The sequence below is a fragment of the Protopterus annectens genome, chromosome 9.part0 (genome assembly GCF_019279795.1).
Source record: "Protopterus annectens isolate FY-2018-M chromosome 9.part0, PAN1.0, whole genome shotgun sequence".
Lineage (NCBI taxonomy): Eukaryota > Metazoa > Chordata > Ceratodontiformes > Protopteridae > Protopterus > Protopterus annectens.
The window spans coordinates 153826317-153850417 of record NC_056743.1 but is presented as its reverse complement, the minus strand read 5'-3'; the positions used below and the strand labels follow the sequence as shown (position 1 = coordinate 153850417).

Genomic DNA, 24101 nt, shown 5'->3' with positions numbered 1-24101 from the left:
GTAAGTGTTTATAAAGAAAGAAAGCAAAGTTATAGCATTAATTTGATCTGCTACTTTGAAAACCTCAGTTATGGGAAGGTCTCATGGTTTTACAATTAGATGAGGAGAGGAGGAGGTCATAACACAGCAGTATCTCTTTCGTCAGTGGAAACAGATATGCTTTGTTCTCTACAGTGCACCAGGATGTCCTGTGCCAAATCATATTGGAGCAATCAGTGCCTTCTGTGAATCTGCTTAAGTTGTGAACTGGCATACTTCAGTGTGATGGCTTCCAAAGTAAATCCTGTTATGCCGGTTTAACCAGCTATAAGCCATTGGAGAATAAACTGTCATTTGATAGACGGCAAGTCAGGACATTTAGTGAAAGCATTTCTTGTGCCACTAGAAGGGTAACCCCCAGAGGGAAAGCTGAAACATGAAGTATGCCAAGTAATGCATATATGTTAAAAATAAAATGAATAAACCAGTACCTGAATTGTTCAATCTCATATCATCTTTCCATCTCCTACAAACAAAAAATTATATATTTCATGTTAGTATTGCAGCAGAAATAATGTTCTCAATAAATTAATGTTTGTTACTGCCAGCACTGTCTTATACACTTCATTCAGTAGCAGCCTGATAACACTGTTTTATTCTGTATTGTAGGCCCCAGTGAAACACAGGTTATTGTAGATGCAATGAAAGCCATAGAGAAAGAGACTTGCATTCGGTACAGACCCCAGTTAAAAGAGAACGACTACATTTCAATTAAACCACTTCAAGGGTAAATCCTATTTACTGATTCTTTATGCATATCTTACTTGCTGTTGTTCAATTTACTGTGTGATATGTTAACAAATACTTGTGCAAGAACTTCAAGTTCCACTGTTACAATTATAGTCTGTTATACAATTGTACACAGTATGGTAGACTGAACAGATGCTAATGTGGAGCATATGCAGCTTTATAGATTCATGATTTATATAATGGTCCTTATCTCTTTCTCCACAGCTGTTCATATTGTGAGCTAGAAAATGCTATATTTTCTTCAGTCTTTTTTATTGTTTTGGTTAATGAAGGACACACAAAAATTCCAGCTTATATTTTAAATAGCTAACTTTGAAATGACTCCACTCTCTTTTTATTTTTATTTATCCTTTGTTGACCAGGATAATCTCACTAGGATGGTGGCCTCTTTTCAGGGGAGACCTGAGGTGGTATTTATATTACTAGGTGAAATTTGGCCAAGGCATGGGATTATAGTAGATTACTAGGCTATCAACCCAGAGGTCATTTTAACCTAACCATTTCAACCCAATGTAATACCATAGAGGTACTAGTCAGTACCCAAGATTGCATTTAGTGATGACTATGCATGTCCTGGATTGTGGGCGCTATCCCCAGTAAGAATTTATGGTGCCCCATCCACTTATCCAGGTTCCTCTTGAACAGTGTCATACAAGTGCTTCATTTCACATGAATTGATAGCCTGTTCCAAAGACGTTGCAGTTGTGGGAGTCAAATCTGTCCATCCAGCATGTCCTATTAAGTTGCAGGCCATATTTAATTCACTGGAATGCATAGCCCTAGACCTATTTGATTTAAGAGATGCAGTAAGTTCATTAGGTTTGGGTCCTGGGTTGCTCTGGAGGGCAGGCATAAAGAAACATAACCCTCACGGTAACTGAACCCATGACTTTGCCACTGAGTAGTTTCATACCAGTGCATTAACAAGGAGAACTACTGCAGCAGGTAGTTACATTGCTTGGTACGTTGGGATCTTTTATGGACACCTGAACTTTCACCAGCTTAAGCAAGTGGGACCTGGATTTAAAGTCTCACCTGAAGAATGACACACTCAGGATTCCAGACCCCCTTATGCAGCAGTGCATTGTCAGAAATGCAACTACCTAATGTGGGAATAGAACCCACAGCTTTCTATACCAAAGGCATGTATGCTTCATGCTGAACCACTGACTTACTCTTTCTTACTCACTGTCCTTTTTTTCTTTCATCATGTATCATAACTGCATATTGCATATTTATCTCACATATTCTTTGATGCATTTAAAGTTATATTTTGTTTATCTTTTACTGAAGCTGGGATATTTATTTTGGTAAATAATATTTTCACATCAGCATTGCTATATGCCACTAAGACAGATATTTTCCACTACAAATGAAAATCTTACAAATGTTTTATTGTGTTACTCAAATTTTTTTTTTTAGTTTTAGCTCACTCGGTCTCTATCTCTCTTTCTGTGTGTGTGTGTGTGTGTGTGTGTGTGTGTGTGTGTGTGTGTGTGTGTGTGTGTGTGTGTGTGTGTGTGAGTGTGTGTGTGGATTCACTTCAGAATCTTGAAATTCCGAAACATCGAATTTTATATGATCGAGACCATATGACCGATGTTTGGGAATATCAAAATTCCAAAACAAATCCCCCAAAAAAAAACAATTTAAATGTATCTGCAGGGGGGCAAGCCCCCCTGCACCACCCATGTGGTGGGTTGCGCCCCCCACACCCACGCTACTTAAATATTCCAACCCCAAGATCACAGTACAGCGAGGAAAAGTGAAATCTCCCATTCCGCTCTGTATGCAGCTCTCCATTCACAATGTTGGGATTCTGAAAGTTCGATCATATAGTTTCGGACAGGTCCCCTTCACATTGTCGAAACTGCAAAATGTCGACATTCATATGGCTGAGACCATATGATCAACATTTGCAATTTCAAAAATGCGGAACCGGCATCTCACTATAGTGCAGAATGGAAAGATCTCCATTCCTGCACTGTAGTGCGATCTCGAAGTTGGTATATTTAAGTTACGGGGGGGGTGGAGGGGTGGAGCCCCCCATGGGGGGTGCAGGTGTTTTTATTTTGTAAAGTGTGTATTTTTTTTTTTGAATGTTCAAAATTCCGAATGTCAATGATATTTTTGTTTTCTATGTTAGTATATTTTAAACACATTTCAATATTTGTACATTATTATATCATACTTTCTGTAAGCACTGCTCGAAAATTATGCAAAATATTAGATGTATTGCATGAATAAAATTTATTTTAGATGATGTAATGAAACAGTCTTCCTCATTATGCCTTCTTTTAACTTCTGTTATGCCCTTTCTAATTCCCCATCCTTGTCATTGGACTCCCTCTAATTTTTTCAGTCTTTTTTCTAAATCGTGATATTCAGTTTATTGCATCTTATTTTCTTTCCCTCATCTACCTCTTACTATTAACTATTCTCTCAGGTTATGAACACTAATTTTTTTCCCATTTTCACTTCCTTTATCCCCTCTTTTGTTACGCCCGTTCTTCTTTCCTTTCTTACATCATCTTTCTCTCCTGTCCCTGATCCCTAGTCCACTTTATTTATCTAGGATTTTACTCCTGCCTTTGTACATTTTGCTATGTTCCTTTCTTTCCATACTCTTCCTGTTTTCCTCCTAACTTTTCCTACCACTAACTATAATTCCAAAACCATGCCGTTAGACCATTTCCTGCTTGTGGTTGCAGCTTCAAAGAATTAAACCTGTTATAAATCTGGACATTTTCCTCTGAAATATCTCACTCCAGATCCTTGTACCTATTTACCATAGCTATTTAATCTCCTTAAATGCCCAGCACTTTTGTAACTGGACTGCATTTGCCATATCACACAACCATCAGCTTGATGTTTGAGCCTGTCCCTCTTTTCGTACCCTAACTAGAGTTCTGTACCGTCTGAGTACTAATGTGGCATAACCCTCTCCATCTGGGCCCATCCTATTCTGGAATTACATCATGCCAACACTTATTCCTGGAGATATCTTCCTCCCTCTCCATTAACCCCTTTATCCATGTTTTTCTCAAACTCAGCATTGCTGTCTTTTGTTCTTTTTTCCAAAATCATTTTTATTTTCCCATCTTCTTAGTATAATTTTCACATTTCTTTTGACTTCTCTGCTTATTACTTCACTTTACCTTCTGTGTTACACCCTCTCTTTACAACACTACCTGCATCTTCTCCATTGATTTTCACAGAATGAAATAACCAATCCCCTTCTCGTATGCTGAATTTCTTCAAAAGATATCCAACCTCCACTTACCTCTCCTTTCAAGTCCTCCAGTGCACTAATCTTCTCCCACTCCCATACATTCCTTGCTATTTCCTTTAGCTTCCCCTTTCCAAAATGTTTCCATTTCATAGGTTTTATTCCAAGAAAACTGTTCACCACCCTGTCCATCTTCGATTTCTTGGTACCCATCTGCATACTTTCCTTTATATCCCGCTTCCTACCAAACTCATTTTTGCTTCATTTCTCACCCTCTAATCTCTGAGCAAGGTATATTATTGTTATATACCTTTTGAAATCATACTGTCAAACTTTCTATCCACTTCCATCCTATCCTTTGCTATTCACCCTCTGTTCCCTCTTCATATAAGCCTATCTTATAGCTGCTAAATCTCCTCTATTCATTTCTTTTGAGTGTTTTGAAGATGTCTCCACTTATAAATTACAAATGGCAAAAGCATGTACCTTAGTCTAATGTTTCCCACCAGTGTATAGACTTTTCCTACATATTTATCCATCATTATGGCACCCCCCCCCCCCCACAGTTCCTCCCAGTTTCTCCTCCAGAGCTGTTCGACTCCTTGTAAAGCCTTCAGGCCCAAATACTTCTCTTCTATCCATGTTTCTTTTGATCCCAGTTCCTAACCCCTACTGTTATCACTACTGACCTTTCTGCATGAAACTTTAATCCTGCTTCACACCTGAATGAACTAAAAATTTGCAAAATGTGTGGGATTTCTTTTTCTATATCTTTTTATGTTAGCATACAGTCATCTGGAAACAAGAATATATTGCATTATTGCACATCATTACATTCCGCTTATACCTCTTTAATTTATTCCATCAAACATTAAAGAACTATTGGGAATAATCCCAATGACAGGAGCAACCTAGTGATATTCCTCCCCTTTTCGAATTTGTCTGACAATCCCTTATCTATAAATACCTTAGTCCCTTATCTATAAATATCTTAATGCAGAGGCCAGTTAAAAGAAAGCTCCTTCATGAGTTTATTTCCCATTCCCCACTACCTGATATATTACCTTATGGATAAATCTCCAGGACACACTGTTAAAATATTTTTGCACACCCATCAGAACTTTTCCTGCCTTCCTTTTGCCTTCCATGTTCAGCTCAGCCCATAAAGTTTAATAATTAATGATGTCTGCCAATGACCTGTCAGGCATCTTCTTTTACATAGCCTACTTGTTCTTCTACCTTTATTCTAGGTAAAACCTTTTTTAATCTAGCTGTTATAAAGAGTTTCGTATTCACATTACACAATGATAACAATGTATAATTCTGCATGTCTTCTGGAATGACTGGCTGCTTATATAAAATCATGACATTTGCCTCTTCCATCATTTTTCCTCTCCTTCTTCCTTCCAAGACCTCATTAAATACTTTTACCAAGCATCATTCCCTTACAATCTCACTGCCATATATAAATCTATTGAAAAGCTGTATGGTCCACCCAAGTTTCCACTTCTAAAATGTCTTATGGCCTCAGTTCCCTCCACTTTTCTTATCCATTTGTTCAAGCCTTCTGACCTGTCCTCATTCAGTTTGTTCCTCTGCTACAGACTAAATCATCCTTTCATCACGTTTGCTGGCATACAAGTTCAAATAATACTCTCTGAAAACATTCCTTACTACAGAACTCTGTTTTATCTTCTGCACATCCTTTTTGACTGCGTCCTCCATCCAAGTTTTCCGCCTTGGTCTTTAATCCTACAAAACAATAGTTTCATTTTTGGTTTTCCTTTAAACACCTACCCATTGCCCATTCTGTCAATCTCACACATATATATATATATATATATATATATATATATATATATATATATATATATTTATATATATATTTTTTTCTCTTCCAAGATTTTCAGTTTAATTTCCAGCTCAGTGTCTAATTGTTCTACCTCTTCTTCTGACAATTCCTGTCTATTAAAAATGCGAAAAAAGACCACGGACTCCTTGTACCAGCAAGCAACCACAAACGTAATCTTAACGCAACTTTTATTAATTAAAAGCGTTTTCGCCACACAACAGTGTGGCTTCTTCAGAGAACAAATATAATCACAAAATGAAAAAATGCACACCTCTTTTTAAATTGCTGAGAAGGGAAATGACATCACAGAAAATGAGAGAGCTCAATAAGCTCGTACAATAGTAATACACATTTTTTTGAAGGATAATCAACTAATTAAACATACTCCAGCCTAAGTATTTAAAACCTCAAGAATAATAAAAATAATAATAGAAACAAGGACTGAAAAGTAGTGTATCAAAACAACTATAAAACAAGCTACTTAATAAAAAGTGTTTGTCCCTGTTAAAAGGCATAAACTAAATCAAAACACCACAAATTAGTTAAAATAGTTCCAGTGATAAAAAAGAAACACATTAAATTCAAAATAAGATAATGTAAACAAAAATAATGGAGATTGTTTTACTATAAAACAATGCATAATGAGTGCACAAAAGTGCTCTACCGCAAATAGCTCCTCATTCTAAGTACTGCAGAAATGTTGCAGTTTTCGTTTAAACCTGGATGGCAAAATGCGTCCATGCGTAATTGCCACTCAAGTTCCCTTAGTTCTAAGAGCAATGATATAGGGCCCCCCCGAATATTACTGCTAACTTGGTCGATAGCCATAAATGAAAAAGAGTGCCCAGGATGGGTGTCTATGTGTTTTGCTAGTGCATTAACTTCGCTATTTTTCTTAATAGCGTACGTATGCTCATAGACCCGGTCTCGTAGCCTGCGGTCGGTCTTGCCTAGATAGAAGGAGGGGCAACAATCAAAAAAGGCCACGTATACAACAGATCTGCTCTCACAATTAAGTGGAAATTTAATTGTGTACTTCTTGTCCCTTATTGTATAAGTCTGGCCAGGGCTTAAGAACAATAACCCAAGTCACAAAAGCATTCAAAACAATAGGGACAGCAGTAGTAAGAGCAACAACAATTTTTTAGGCAAACGCAATTATCGGCAACAATACACCAAGAGACAGAACAGGAATTGACGTTTGTGAATCTCACTACTGTTGACAACCATTCCTCCTTTTGCAGTAATATAAGGGGTGTAAACAACATTAATATGACTAGTGCTACTAGTCTTCACGACCAATATGAGGCCCCAAGAATTACCTTAAACCAAAAAGGAGATTTCACTATTTACAACTTTTCAGAACTTCAACTAAAGGAAGAACTTGTCGAGCTACTTGCTCTTGGTTATACTTTTGTCCCCAGTAAAAAGGGTGACATTTCCAAGGAAATTATAGAGCTAAAATGCTTTGTTCGAAAGTTAAATTTTAGGTTGCTCTTTAATAATGATTCTGCCCTGTCTGATGATTCTTTAAGGTTGCCCAGTGTGTTCAACCCTCCCATCCATCCCTCTCTACAGTTATTTGAGAGAGTTTGTGAGGCTGATATTAGGCACTCATTTAAGGATCGTTCTATTAATATTGAACCCTTTAAATATAACATTACTAAAGAGCAAGCTTCACTTTTGGAAGAAATTTGTCATCATCCAGTCAGACTAGTTAAACCTGATAAGGGAGGGGGTCTAGTGATTATGGACAACTCTAGATATATCGAGAAAATGCTTGATGTACTGCATTCACCAGCTTATTCTCCAGCTTCACTTAACGAAATACACTGGACTCACCATATGATGAGAGGGCTTTTCCGTGATTTGTTTTTGGGAGGTAAGATAGACCTTGATACCTACAATTACATAGATATCACGTTGCCAAAAATTCCAGTAATGTTCGGCATACCCAAGGTTCATAAGGATGTCATCAACACGCCAATGCGGGCGTTGGTTGACGGTAGATCATCTATGACGTATCCTAGCGCTAAACTAGTGGATAGGATCCTGTCAAAATACCTGAAGAACCTTGATGGAGTATGCAAAGACTCCTGGACCTTCCTGCGAAATCTTAACAACATACAGTTTGATGATGAGAACAATTTTCTCACCATCGACGTTGTGGATTTGTATACTTCCATCCCACACCAGGAAGCTTTGGAATGGATAGCCCTTCTCCTCATAGACCTTGGAGCGCCAAAAATGGAGGTTGATCTCGTCACAGAAATCTTGGATGTGGTACTGTCATCAAACTACTTTCTGTTTGATAAGAAATACTTCTTACAGAAAAAAGGTGTGGCGATGGGCTCCCCTTGTGGGGCCACCGTGGCCAACCTTTTCATGGGATATTGGGAAAAGAATTTTCTTTTCTCGTCCGTCGACCAGATGCGGTACCTGCAATTTTATACAAGATATCTTGACGATATTTTCATCCTTTTTCGTGGTACCAACACGGAGGCTTCCCAATTTGTAAATTTTTTAAACGGTACAACAGAGTTCTTGAAATTCACATCGAAGTTTTCAGTATGTGAAATTGATTACCTTGACGTGAAACTTAAGAAAAACGTCAACACTTATACCTCTAGTGTTTACAGAAAGCCGACATATTGCAACTCTTTCCTGCACTTCTCCAGCCACCACCCCTTCAAACAAAAGAGATCTATTGTGAAGGGGCAAATGGTACGGGCAGGTCGAATGTGCAGTGATTTTGCGGCTTTCCAGAGTGAATGTGATACCTTGGGTAATATGTTCCTTAACAGGGGCTACCCTAGGCATCTAGTGGATGAAATTACATCAGAAGTTAAAGCCAAAAGGATGAATGGGTTTTATAAACCCATCCTTCAGGGTCAACCTTTATCCCATCATAGTCCCAATGTTGTCTCTCAGGTATCCCCTGGTAACACTATTCCACATTGTGATACCATCAGGAATAGTAATGGATGTCAATTTTCAATCAGCTATGTTACCACCTTTAGTCTTAATTCCAGGACTATCACCTCACTAATAAGTAAGAACTGGCAATTTATTTTGGGAAGCTCAGAACTTACAGAGAAACTGGGTTTGTTTCCCAACTTCGTTTTTAAAAGGAACAACAATCTCAAAGAACTCCTACAAAGGGATTTTTCCAAAAAAAGTTTTAATAGACGGACAGGTATGTACCCATGTGGGTTCTGCAATTGGTGCCACAAAATGAGGGCTGGCCAGACTTATACAATAAGGGACAAGAAGTACACAATTAAATTTCCACTTAATTGTGAGAGCAGATCTGTTGTATACGTGGCCTTTTGTGATTGTTGCCCCTCCTTCTATCTAGGCAAGACCGACCGCAGGCTACGAGACCGGGTCTATGAGCATACGTACGCTATTAAGAAAAATAGCGACGTTAATGCACTAGCAAAACACATAGACACCCATCCTGGGCACTCTTTTTCATTTATGGCTATCGACCAAGTTAGCAGTAATATTCGGGGGGGCCCTATATCATTGCTCTTAGAACTAAGGGAACTTGAGTGGCAATTACGCATGGACGCATTTTGCCATTCAGGTTTAAACAAAAACTGCAACATTTCTGCAGTACTTAGAATGAGGAGCTATTTGCGGTAGAGCACTTTTGTGCACTCATTATGCATTGTTTTATAGTAAAACAATCTCCATTATTTTTGTTTACATTATCTTATTTTGAATTTAATGTGTTCCTTTTTATCACTGGAACTATTTTAACTAATTTGTGGTGTTTTGATTTAGTTTATGCCTTTTAACAGGGACAAACACTTTTTATTAAGTAGCTTGTTTTATAGTTGTTTTGATACACTACTTTTCAGTCCTTGTTTCTATTATTATTTTTATTATTCTTGAGGTTTTAAATACTTAGGCTGGAGTATGTTTAATTAGTTGATTATCCTTCAAAAAAATGTGTATTACTATTGTACGAGCTTATTGAGCTCTCTCATTTTCTGTGATGTCATTTCCCTTCTCAGCAATTAAAAAAGAGGTGTGCATTTTTTCATTTTGTGATTATATTTGTTCTCTGAAGAAGCCACACTGTTGTGTGGCGAAAACGCTTTTAATTAATAAAAGTTGCATTAAGATTACGTTTGTGGTTGCTTGCTGGTACAAGGAGTCCGTGGTCTTTTTTCGCATTTTCAACGGTTTGGTAGCACTTGGTTAATTCCTGTCTATTACCTTAACTTTGCAGCCTCTTTAAGAATTCTTCTATTCTCCACAACCTTTCTTCCTTTTTTCTTCTCATCTCCCTTCTTTTTCCCATCAATCATCCTCTCCAAGCTGCTTTAATTCCCATCCCATTTCCATATTCCCAGTCCCCTCTACTTCAGTTTGTTTATCTCTAAAAACTTTTTCATCATCCGCTGCATCCATCCTATGCGTTCTAGTCTCTCCCAGTTTTCATCTCCATCCTCTTGTATGATAATCACCTCCTTTCCAGTCCATACTAACTGACATGTGGTTTGATAGACTCGTCTCACCACAATACACACCTGCTATCTCTTCCATTGAAACTTTCTCTTCCAAACCGTTATCTAGTCAACTCACCTGTTTCAACATACACCTTGTATTCATTCTTGCCATGCATCCAGTATTTCTAGCTTCTTCATGATGACTTCTATTACTTCTGCTATTATAAAACTATTTTCCCATTCAGTCTGTCTGTGAGTTGACAGATGCATTGAAACTTCCACCAATAACAAGCCTGTTTTCTACCTCTCTGAAAAAATCTCCATGAAATATATGTTTGGGCCATGAAATCTATGTTTGGGTCATGAAATTCACGTTTGGGCCATGAAATCCACATTTGTGCCATGCAAGACACTTACTAGTATGTAACATCCCTCCTTATACCATTCAGTTATAATCCAGCTACATTCTTGATCTTCAATTTTTTGTTTGTAGTCTTGCAAACCTTCATCTTTTTTTCCAGCTTCATCCCATCTACCTATAATCCTTCTTGTCCATCTTTATAAATTCATGCCTATTTAACGTTAATGCTTGAATAAAATCTGTATCCACCTATTTCCTTTTAAGCTTCTGAAACAGTCTCTTCATCTTTATCAGAAGCACGATTCTTCCTACATTCAACTTCCCCCTTACTTTTCACCTCCCTGCTACTCTTCTAGATTTAGGCCAATCTGAGCCTTGGGTTATACCCTGTGGTTAACCTAGACTCTCTCTGCAGGCAGTGAGCAGTGTCAGTCACCCAAGTCTGTCTCCTTTGTAATAGATGCCCACCCCCCCCAAAAAAAAAGAGACTGCACTCCAAACACACTGACGTAATCACTCATCTTTTGAACAAGTGCAACTATCTTCATTTCCCCTTGTTGCTAATTCCATGGAATAGAACCTTCACTTCTTTCCCCCATCTGCCTTGTAGTGCATCTGTATACAAGTGATTTTTTCCATATAGTGTCATAACCTGTCATAGGTAAAATACATACATATTATTATTAGCCATAATTACACAGATTCTATCATTAGTCACTCATACCTTTAAATTGCTTCTTACCTCATTCAGTACTTGGCATACTCAATTTTTATTGTACGTTTATGTTGCAGATTCGTATATTCACTTATTCTTTTGCATTATTACATCAGCCTCAGTATGGTTATAATAAGAACTCTGCTGTTTTTTTTTCCTCAGAAATCTGTGAACCGTCTTCATCCTCTTTCAACCCTTTACTTCCCCATATTTTACTATTTCTTGTTTTTATTTTCTTTGTTTTGTTGTTTCTTGCCCAAAACTGTTTTTAATAGACTTGCATCCTTTATGTATGCTTCCAAAATAGTTATTATAAACATGCATGTTTCTTGCAAAACATTTACTGCATACCTTTATATAACATATATTCTCCATATTACATATTTCTTTTCTTTTCCATTTCTCTGCAGCCATTCATGTACTTTTCTCTCTAATCATAAGGTTACCCATTTGATCAAATCCTACCTAATTTCAAGTCCAACATGCCTCTTACGGTAAATGTTTTAAGCATGTATCCTTCATTCATTGATACAGCGTATGCAGCTGCAGATTTCCTTCATTTTGCTCATCAGATTGATTGCACGTGTTGAAGCAAACATTTTCATTTTTCTTACTTCTCTCCGACAGCTCTTAGGTCAGCTCAGTCTTCCTGTCTGCTGAGCATATTGCATGCAGGTACAAGTATGCAGCCTGGGGAAAACACAACAGAGAAGGGAAATGAGAAAACAGCACAAGCGCAGCCAAACCATAACACCATTTCCCTTTGTCCACATGTCATTACTTAGCTAACTACCTGGACAGTTTTTCTTTTTTATTCATTGTCAGCACCAAATATTTATTGTTCCAACAGTCCACAGACCCACCCCTTCATAGGCCAATTCTCCAGCTCCATCTATCTCACATGCCCTCTCTCTCGCTTTCACTTCCTCCCTATGCTCTCCCCTGTACCTCAATCTCAGTCCTGAAAAGAGATGCTCCTCCTTATTGTTATGTGGATTTAAATCCTCCTCCCAGTCATAATCATTTTCTCTTCTGTCTTTTTAGGGAGGGTTATTCTCCTCCCTCCTCAATACATTATTTTCTATCCCTTTCTTTCAACTACAGTCCCTTTAAATATCTTTTTTTTTCATCTACTGTATCTGGGGGATGCCTTCCACATGCATTTGGTGGCCTTCTATTCAAATCCACCGACCACTATTATTATTATTATTGTTATTATTATTATTAAACTCCTGATTAAAAAGCTCAGGGTCTCACTTTCATTCTCAGTACATATAGACCAGCTTGTACTATTGACGAGACTTAACATGCCTTTAAATGTATTTTAATGTTCCAAGTGATGCATGACTTCCTACCTTTGGAAGTGTTTTATTTACATTCACAATTCCAGTAACTAAATACGGAACTCCTAGAAAAAGAGACCAGTGGGTTTTATTCATAAAAAGACCTTTCACTTTATAGTCTTGTAAAATCTTCCTTATTGTTTCTTTTGCTTATTTTATATTATCTAGTTTTCTTCCCTGAGGTGCAATTTTCAAGAGGAATCCTTTATGTATATGAATTGTACAAATATGAATTTGTTCAAAAATTATATTAAGCATAAACACTTAATACAGATTATACATATGATGTTCAAAAAATATATAAAACACAAATGCATGATACAAAATATAAATGTATTATACAAATGTTGGTTAAGAGACCTGTTTCAACCAGGATGGCAGTAATACAAATGTAATAATGACAAGCAGCAGTAATGATGAATACAAATGTTTATTTAAAACACAAAGACAGTAATGCAAACTGTAGGAAACTGATTCGGGACAAACTGTAGGAAACTGATTCGGGACAAACTGTAGGAAACTGATTCGGGACAAACTGTAGGAAACTGATTCGGGACACATGCACAAAATGTTAAAAAATAATTACTGACCCAGCCATTGCTGCAGACAACCTAGACAGAAATGAGCCCCACCTCCAATAAGGTTCTGACCTCATTGTATTTATATCTTCAGTATTTCAGTGCCACCAAGTTTGTATCTGAAAGGAGCAAGGCTCAAAGTCACATAAATGTTACCTTGTAGTTCACAGACAGGCAAATAACCTAAGATTTGGAGTCATATATTGTAGAGTTGTATAAAATGGAAAAGCAAGGGACTGTCATGATATAACAGAGTAGAGGAAGGGAATATAAAGAATATCAAAACAAAAGGAGCAGAAAAGGACAAAATTAATCGTATTTATTTGTCAGTCCAAGTGCGTAGAGTCCACTTATAATGGAAAGCATGGCAAAAAAGTACAAATATTACAGCACAAAAACTAACATTTAATATAAATGCCTACATAAAATGTGGGCATTAAGTATCATTCTCAAACTAAAGGTCTAAATGCATATTATTTCCACTTAATAAGCATGTAAGAATGGTACAGGATATGTACAAAGGTAGTGTGACAGTGGTGAGGTCTGTGGTAGGAGTGATGGATGCGTTCAAGGTGGAGGTGGGATTACATCAAGGATCGGCTCTGAGCCATTTCCTATTTGCAATGGTGATGGACAGGTTGACAGACAAGATCAGACAGGAGTCCCTGTGGACTATGATGTTTACAGATGACATTGTGATCTATAGTGAGAGTAGGGACCAGGTTAAGAAGACGCTGGAGAGGTGGAGATAGATGGCATAATGGTTAAGGTGTTTACCCTACAGACACAAGGTGCAAGGTTTGATTATCACATGGGGTAATTGGCTAGGCTTAAAATGGCCCACAAGGGCACTTAGCCTAGTACTAATCTATGAACCTATAGAGAGGAGAGAAATGAAGGTCAGCAGGACTAGGACAGAATAAGTGTGTTTGTGAATGAGAGGGAGTATAGAGGAATGGTGAGGATGCAGGGAGTAGAGTTGATGAAGGTGAATGAGTTTAAGTACTTGGGATCAACAGTTCAAAGTAATGGTGACTGTGGAAGAGAAGTGCAGAAGAGAGTGCAGGCATGGTGGAGTGGGTGGAGAGGATGTCAGGAGTGATTTGTGACAGACGGATACCAGTAAGAGTGAAAGGGAAGGTCTACAAGAGGGTAGTGAGACCAGCTATGTTATTTGGGTTGGAGATGGTGGCATTGACAAAAAGGCAGGAGTCAGAGCTGGAGGTGGCAGAGTTAAAGATGTTAAGATTTGCACTGGGTCTGACAAAGGTGGACAGGCTTAGGAATCAGTATATTAGAGGGCCAGCTCAGGTTGAACAGTTTGGGGACAAAGCCATAGAGGCAAGATTGCATTGGTTTGGACATGTGCTGAGGAGGGATGCTGGGTATATTGGGAAAAGGATGCTAAAGATGGCATTGCCATGTGAGAGGAAATGATGAAGGCCTAAGAGAAGGTCTATAGATGTAGTGAGAGAGGACAGGCAGGTCGTTGATGTGACAGAGCAAGATCAGATGACAGGAAGAAATGGAAACAGATGATCCACTGTGATAACCCCCAAGGGGAACAGCGGAAAGAAGAAGAAGATGATTATGATTTGATCTTTAATCATAACCAAATTATTTTGTGTTTAAAACATGGATGTCAAGAAATTCACCTCGAGATTGAAAAGCAGCATAAAAGGAAGTAGTCTTCTTCATCATGAGTCTTCAGTGAATGTTTTGGAGTCTCTTTTTTCTTTACTGTTTGATGTCTTTTCTTAAGTATGGTCTGTACTAGAACCCTGTTAAAGATAGCGTGTGATACCATGATATGGTAAGAATTTGAAGGGACGAGGTAGACATGACTGCCAATCCTTTACATATGTCTGTCTCTTGCTGAAGCAAAGAAACAATCATTTACATTAGACTGCTCTAAAATGTTTTGCTAAAAAGCAATGTTTTTTTTTTCTGCCTAAGTGGCACTTTAGATCAGAATGTGGAAGAGGAGGAGTGAATATAAAATAGTGAAGTTTAGAAAAATGCTGTTCCAAGTTTCTACTGATCTGAAGATGTATGTTTTAGAAGACATGGAAAATATCTCCTATGAAACAAGAAATCCAAGAAACTGCTATTACATTTAGGGGATAAGTTCCCTTATGTTTTTTTTTTGTTTGTTTTTTCTTAAGGGGATGGTTGGTTTGTTTACTTGCTTGGTAACCAGGTAAACTTACAAAGCAAAAACATCTCTAGTAGCTCGTTTATTGGTGGTCATCTGGTTACATATTTTCACCTGTACTCAAATGACAAAATAACAGATTTATCTGTGTTGTCATGGCTCAGTAAAAGAAAGGACTATCACTGTATAAAATAGGAAAAGAAACCCTTACAGTTTGTTGCAATGCATTATAAAACTAAAGATGTAAGCATATTTTGCTGACTTATGGCAATTTAAATAATTTATGGAGTCTATTTGAAACACTAAGAAAGGCATGAATTATCTACAGATGATATGTGAACAGATCATGGAAAGGAACAGCTCCATAATTGCTAGGCATGTCTGAGTATTAGTTGTTGTAAAGATGAGATTGTGAAGTAAGGTACTTGGAATATGTTTGATCTTGGTCAAACAAAGGCTGGCTTGGATTTTAGGGAGCTCATCTCAGTCTCTGATATGAATGACAGCACTACAGTATTTTAAGCATTCTTATGAATTAGGACAAGGTAGTCCATTGTCATTTCTTAACAACTATATGGATAGAGATTAGTGCCCTCAAAGGATGGCTTGTGATAGTTTTGTTAATGAAAGGGATAAGATAGTAAATACATTATCTCAGGAGATTAATCTCATTGAATGGCAGGTTTCCAGAGATAAAGAAGGCATTTTTTATATATTGGACTTAATTTTTTAGTGGAGTAGAACGGATTTTAGGGCAAACTAATAGATCCTTGGTAGAAGTAACAGTGGTCATATGCCCAAATGTCGTTACTCTTGGTAATGCATAAATATCAACAGTTGCTTATAAAATAACCATATCAGATGACTCAGTAAATTAAACCAGTACTTTTCAGATTGACGTATTATTTATTCATTTATGGTATTAGTAATATATATCTTCCTTTAAGGCAAATGTATGTAAAACTGTCAGAATCTTATTCTGAAAATGCATGCTATAGTTTCAGAAATTAAGTCATAAGTTGAATGGAAGAGAACAGCAGAAGCAATTTGATCATGCATGAATGTTATATGGTAAACAATTATATCAGTTTGCAGCTAACATTCTACCACAAGGAACATTTTGTGTAGGCATGAAATGACTATGAATGCTGTAAGAAAGAAAGCAGATGGTAATGAAAATACATTTTGACTACCAGGAGCTATGGTCTTTGTCTGTTGCATGGCTCAAAGGCATTAAGTCCTGACTGTGAATAAGATATAATGTGACTGATTAATAAACCAAGTGCTGGAGGATCTGGCGAAAGAGAGTGGTGGTGAGTACCTAAAGTCAGATATTCTATAGGGGGGGCAGATCAATGACAGACTTGCAGAACAGCAGCATGCAACAGAGGAGTTGAGACATGCATGCAAACCAAGCTGAGTATCAGGACAGTAACCACAGTTTGACTAATTCATAGAAGAGTTCACGAGTTGCCAAAATTAATTTGTGGAACATACAAGCATCAAACTGTCATGGGGCAATCATGGCTGAGTCTAAACACAACCTTGATGGTTGGCTAAATGGTGATCTCCACTATTTGGCTTTCCCCATGGAGGAAAAATGAGTGAGTCAGGTCATAGGATGAGTGAAAGTCACAAGACAAAAAAGACAAATAACACATTAAAAAGAAAACCATGAATAACCTCAAAGTAGCAATAACAATGGATGATTATGCAAGTTATTAGAGGCTGGTTAAACAAATATAAATCTTGCCAGAGAGTTACAACTAATAACGTGCAACTTGTAACTAGGAGTTTTGCTATGGATCTGTTTATAAGTGAAGTCTCTGTACATAGAATACAATTCACTAATGTGGAAATGAGTAGACCAGTAATGAATGTCAAAAGCAATAAACCCCCTCAGTCAGATAAATTATAACATGTGTAATGATTCAGTAAGAATGGATGCATGCTTTTTAGAGAATATTCTCCTGGTAGGCAAAGACCCTTAGTTTCTGAAAACTGAGAAGGGAACATTTTGGTGCCGGACTTTAAAAAATGTACTTTTCGCTATTGCATACATATTGACTCATAGTACTACGAAATGGCCATACACTATTGTTCTAACATTTTTATTTTCACTATTTCATACATATTGACTCATAGTACTACTAAATGGCCATACACTATTTTTCTAACATTTTTCTTTTCACTATTGCATACATATTGACTCATAGTACTACTAAATGGCCATACACTATTGTCCTAACATTTTTCTTTTCACTATTGCATACATATTGACTCATAGTGCTACTAAATGGCCATACACTATTGTCCTAACATTTTTCTTTTCACTATTGCATACATATTGACTCATAGTACTACTAAATGGCCATACACTATTGTTCTAACATTTTTCTTTTCACTATTGCATACATATTGACTCATAGTACCACTAAATGGCCATACACTATTGTTCTAACATTTTACTTTTCACTATTGCATATATATTGACTCATAGTACTACTAAATGGTCATACACCATTGTTCTAAAATTTTTGCCAAGGAACATGCATTTGCTTTAGGCCTATAATAATTGGCATTAGTAGGCATAAGTTCCTTTAGAAGCACCACAATCATACCAAGTTTAAAATCTGGAGGGATTATTATAGCGATATAACAGTGACATTTTAAGTAAGTGGCTTGTGCAGTAAATAACTTCCTAACTGAAGAAATTTTGTATGTAGCATACAAATACATCAGTTGAAGTTAAAATCAGTCTTCTCAAACAATTGTCTACCTACTTTCCACTTATGGATTTGAAATGTGAATGGGCATCCAATATTGTTACTTTTTGTATAGACTTGACTAATTGGACAAATATACGGGATTATGATACAGTCTCTGATCATAACTGTGATATTTTTGTATAGATACTGCCATTAATTTGACATAAATGTAGATGATTATTTTGGGGTCTGATATCTTGCCAAGATGTTATGTATTAGAGACAAGGATGTCAAGAATTTCATGTCAAGAGGGGAAGCTCAAGAGATGAATTTTGAGATCTGTGCCATGAACACAGTTAATATCCCAGGTAATGACCAAAAAGACCTGATCATAAATCTCAGTAGTGCATGGAAATTTTGTTGGTCCAGTTTCCTACAAAAAGTATGCAGAAAGAAAAAGCAGCGTAGTAGCAGAAAGTTTTAACACACTAACTACTGCCACACATAGAGCGACCAGCAAAGAAGCACATTGGTAATCTACTACACACTTGATTCAACCATAAGAACGTTTGACTGAAGTGTTTAGTGTCTTCCTGTTGCTGTTTGTTGTGATCACTGAGCAACGTTAATGCTCTAGCACAAGACTGGTACTTAACAGCATTTAAGGGTACATAACAATTGTTAAGCTCCATTCTAACATCAGGAAGGGGTTCAACAAGTTTTTCTTTTCACAGATTTTGATACATAATCATTCTTGAACTGCATGTAGATTATGCAATACCATATAAATTCTCCATCCTTTAGCTTTCAAACAAAAACATAGTGATTAAAAGATCCATCAACAATAGGACATGCAGCCTGGACTTATCCATTCCAAACAGATGATAATCTTTTTTAGAAAAAAGATGCAAAGAGAAGAAGCTTTCAATGAACAAATTATATGTGTAGATTTATACAACCCAATAACCAAATCTGTGGAGCCATAAGCAAAACATAATTTGTGATTGGTAAACTAAATCATCCTTTACCCCAAAATGATTTATTTTAGGAGAGCTGCACATTAACAAGAACAAAGATGATCACAATAGTATAAGCTACTCTTGGATGGTATAACTATATCCATTCTTGCAGGGCATAAGTGAGTCTTGAGGAATATCTTAGAGTGGATAAGAATAAAATTATAGGAAGAACTTATTAAGTTTTTATATAATCTCCAAAGTGTTATTAATTCCTTGGTTTCTGGACTCAGACCAAATGATGTATTCCATTTGATTGCCAGTTGTGTAATTGGATCCTAGTTGTAAAGTCTGAGCCCCTTGTAGTAATATGCTTTACTGCTAGGTCTTCTTTACCATGAACATTATCTGAAGAAAACCATGCATTTTGTTTCTTAATTTTATTTTTAATATTCAAACCCTCTGATACGGAAAATGTGCTGAACATCTTTTAACGTAACCTAGTTTATCTAAACTGGATTATAAACAAGGATTTCATGCATTTTCATAGAATTAAATGGTGTCCTTATTGAGAGTAATGTATTGCAATATGTGAATGGGCTGTGGATCCATGATGAGGGTATATATAATAAAGAATCAGTATTGCTGTTAAATAATGCTTATAACAAATATATTCTATTCATTCAGAATTGCATCTGGAAGAAAGTCTATAATTCTGACAATATTCCTAGCACCCCAAAACTGAGACAAAATATGCAATGGGAAAACAATATTCCAAATGTATTTCCCATAGTTAAACTAATATATATTTGTAATATCAGGTACGTGATTGGTTGCTCATTCACTGCTGGCAATGGCAATTAAAGTTTAGAAATCCAGCAGAATCCTTCCCTCCAGAAAAATTTCTTCAAAACATTTGTAACTTTTTCATATCATACATAGCTAGACAGCAGCAATTGTATTTCTAATGAGAAAAATCATTCTGATGCTAGTTTCATCTCAATAAATCTATACATCCTAAGAATGATAATTTCCTGAAGAAATGGTCTCTTACATATTGAATACAATCCATAGACCCCTGGATTCACTTGCTACAAATGTATCTTTTAAGAATCCACCTGCTCTGGTGTCATACAGGGATAAACCTGTGACTATGGCCCAAGTGATATGAATTTGAATAGCAGCTGGGTACTTGGCACAGGCAGGGAGGATAGTCAGAGGCAGACATGTGTGGGGAGATTGATCTCACTGCTGGAAACCAGGAAAGCAATGAGGTGTTTCCTTATGTAGGTGGACAGGGCAATCCTGCTGATGGCACCCCCTTTGGAAGTGAGGCATAGAGCCCAAGCACCTATTGTACATCCCACTGATAGGCTGTCACTAAGCAGGTGCACGGAATGGGGGGGGGGCATAAAACTCTAACTATTCAAATTGCTGGTTAAATGATAACTTTTCCCAGCCAACACTTGTTCTTGGTGATGGATGATTAAATGGGCTGTTTGACAGTGAGGGGACTTATGACTATCAGGCTGCTGGGGAAAAGAAAAGCATACAGACACCCACGCATATATGTATATATATATATATATATATATATATATATATATATATATATATATATATATGTGTGTGTGTGTGTGTGTGTGTGTGTATCTCCGTGTGTGTGTGTGTGTGTGTGTGTGTGTGTGTGTGTGTGTGTGTGTGTGTGTGTGTGTGTGTGTGTGTGTGTGTGTGTGTGTGCATTTGTGTGTATGTCTATATGTTTGTCTATATCTATATACATCTATCTATCTATCTATCTATCTATCTATCTATATATGTACAGAGAGAGAGACAGACAGACAGAGAAATATAAATACTAACAGCTATAGATATGGGTAGATATATATAGGATCAACATTTTAGAATGTTGACTTTCAAATAATTGAGACAAAATAATCAACAATCTGAAACATCATCTGCAGACTGAGCAGTGCATGATGACTGTTTTTAATGAAATTGTAATACAGTGGGGATCAGGGAATTTGCTCTTTTTCCTGCTACAGTCCAGTCTCTGTGTTGGTATATGTAATTAGCAGTAAATGTGGGTTGCACAGGGGAACTTGCCCTCCCTGCAAAAACAAACTGTTTGCTGTTTGTTTGATTTTCAAGGTTTCAAGCCATTGACCATATTGTCTCTATCTTTTGAAAGTATATGTAATAAAATGTCAACCTTATGAAGTAAAAATATATGTGAGTGTGTGTGTGTGTGTGTGTGTGTGTGTGTGTGTGTGTGTGTGTGTGTGTGTGTGTGTGTGTGTGTGTGTGTGTGCATACGTACGTATATGTTTGCTCTAAAACTCTTTTGCTTTAATCACAAATAATTAAACAACTTAAGGAACTTAGATTAGAAGAAAGGGAGCTAATGTGGCAGATTCGGACTGCAGCATATGTCCCACCAGGGCTGAATGAATACACATTTCTGAAATGTATACTAAAGTTGAAAGCACTTGCAATATAGCATTCGTGTATTTTATTTCATTATTAATATATATTTTCTATTTTTTATTATTTTTTATTTATTTTTTATCTATGTATGTAATTAACGTGCATTTAAGTAATGACAAGTATAAGTCCTTGGTTTAAACAATCATGGTGCTGCGGTAGCGTCGTCGCCTCATAGCAAGACATTGTCCCGTTCAATTCTCAGCTACAGCGTCTTCTGTGTAGAGACATACGTGAATGGGGCATGCCTTCGTTGAAGGATGTGCGTCAGGGCTGGTAACCCGGTATGTAAAAATCCACTACCAATAATTAGCGGACCGGAGTTCCGCTGTGGCGACCCCTAACCGGGAAAAAGCCGAAAGACACAAAAAATATGGCTTGTAAAAGTCTTTTAATATACACATATATTTTTTAACAAATGTTCTTAACTAAAGTAAATTCTGTATCTTTCAATAAGTTTTAAATGAGTTAATTAGATAATTGGGTCTATTATTTAAAACTTGTTTTTAGCGTACTTGGTTGTCTGAAGAAGTCAGAGCATTGTCTCTGACGAAAGCGCTCACATTAAAATTTCAAAAAGATATAATTTTTTTCGAACTTGTTTCCTGAATGCAAAGCCATTTTGTTGTGTGTTTTTAAACAAAATATCTAATTGTCATTTCATCTAAAATACATTTCAGTCAATCACATTTCACAGAAAACTGTTAACAGGTTATAGACAATTAGGGCTGATGTGGTTTAGGGAGTAAGGATAGTAGTTAGTTTGCCACATCATGTTGACATTGCTAATGGCCACCCACATGTCTAGATGTCTGTTTTGTGCACCAGCAATGATTCACTGTGTAGGCTGTTTTCCATTTTCTCCATGGTTGTGTAACCATGGAGTTAGTATATTTAAGTTGGGGGGGGGTGGAAGTGAAATGTGATTTGATGAAACGTGTTTTGGATGAAATGTTTCAATCACTTGTGATTAGATTAAAAGAGATAAGAGCAATGGTGTTTTATATATATATATATATATATATATATATATATATATATATATATATATATATAGATAGATATATATATATATATATATATATATGTCCCCTTCACATGGTCGACAGTTCATATAATCGACACTCATTTGGTTGACAGTTCATTTGGTCGACAAGCAGATTTTCCCCCTTTCCCCAATGTTGTGCAACCCTGGAGTTGATATATATATAGTTAGGGGGGTGTGGGGGGCACAGCCACCTAAAATGCTTGTCGATCAAATGAACTGTTGACCAAATAAACTGTCGACCATATGAACTGTCGACCATGTCAGGTAGACCCATATATATATATATCTGTGTGTATGTGTGTGTATGTATGTATGCAGAGAGGGAGAGTGAAGAGAGAGAGAGAGAGAGAGGTTCACCATCAAAACATCAAAAGTTCAAAATGTCAAATGTGTATAGTGCAGAAAGGTAAAATGAAAACCTAATAATTTCAGGAAATGTCAATATTTACCCGTGGCTGATTACAGCACAGCAGGGAACCATGATTTGCACTTTCCCCACTATTGTACAGTCTCAGAGTTGGTATATATAAGGAGCAGGGAATGTCAGGCTGCAGTAGGGCTAGCCTCCCTGTTTAAACAATGTTTTACTTTTATCTTGGAAGGGTGATGTACATTGGAGGTAAGAACTGATAGATAAGAATAACATTAGGGTTTATTACAAAAAGCAAAGCGCACAGGAAAGTAGACCAAGTAAACTGTGCTTTTCTAAAGTCTGGTCTAACCTCAGAATCCAATATTACAATATTACAATATAGTAATGGAAGGCTGCTTATTTTGTACTGTTTTCTTAATAGTGGATGTTGTTTATACTTTAAATGTAGTTAGTATTCTCTACCTTCCTATTTGTAAATAAATGTTTTAGATAAAATTTAATAAAAAGTCTGTAGTAAAAGATGTTTTACTTTTTTTCTCTGTGTTTATTAGTCCATTCTTTTCTGAATGACATTGTAGTATTTGGTGTTTTGTAGGAGAAGCATATATAGATAGATAAATAATTATATATCTATATATCCCTAGGAAAGGTTCATAGGATAATTGACACTGTATGGAAAAAAGCTGTATTAGGCATTAAATGGAAAGACGGTCTTTGTCTTGGCAGTGTTATGAAAGTTCATGTTATTGTGAATAACATCGGCAGTAGATGGAAAATCACATCAGCTGACTGAAGTTTTTTTATGAAACTGGCAGCATAATGTCAGCAGAGAAGATAAAACCCTTACATGCTTGCTTACCTTTTATAACTGAAATAATGTCTTTGATTCTATGGATAACAAGTAGTGCGTGGTTTGAAGCTTAAATAAACATGGTCGGGATAGAACCTGGTTGGAAATATGTGAATTTATGTTACTGATGTAGAATAGCTTTAGTGATTAGGTAGTTAGTACATAATGGACTCTCAGTGCCTAAGGAAGAATCTGTAAGC

At 36.7% G+C, this 24101-nt stretch overlaps 1 protein-coding gene across 2 annotated transcripts in view; it reads left to right on the top strand.

The window, feature by feature from the left end:
* The window catches only part of LOC122810859 (high choriolytic enzyme 1-like), a 200410-nt gene that overhangs the window by 110668 nt on the left and 65641 nt on the right, over positions 1-24101 (top strand). For both annotated transcript variants that reach the window (XM_044082410.1, XM_044082409.1), the window contains exon 5: positions 649-766. In XM_044082410.1, coding sequence (XP_043938345.1) covers positions 649-766 — 118 coding nt within the window. The remainder of the gene's footprint in view (positions 1-648; positions 767-24101) is intronic.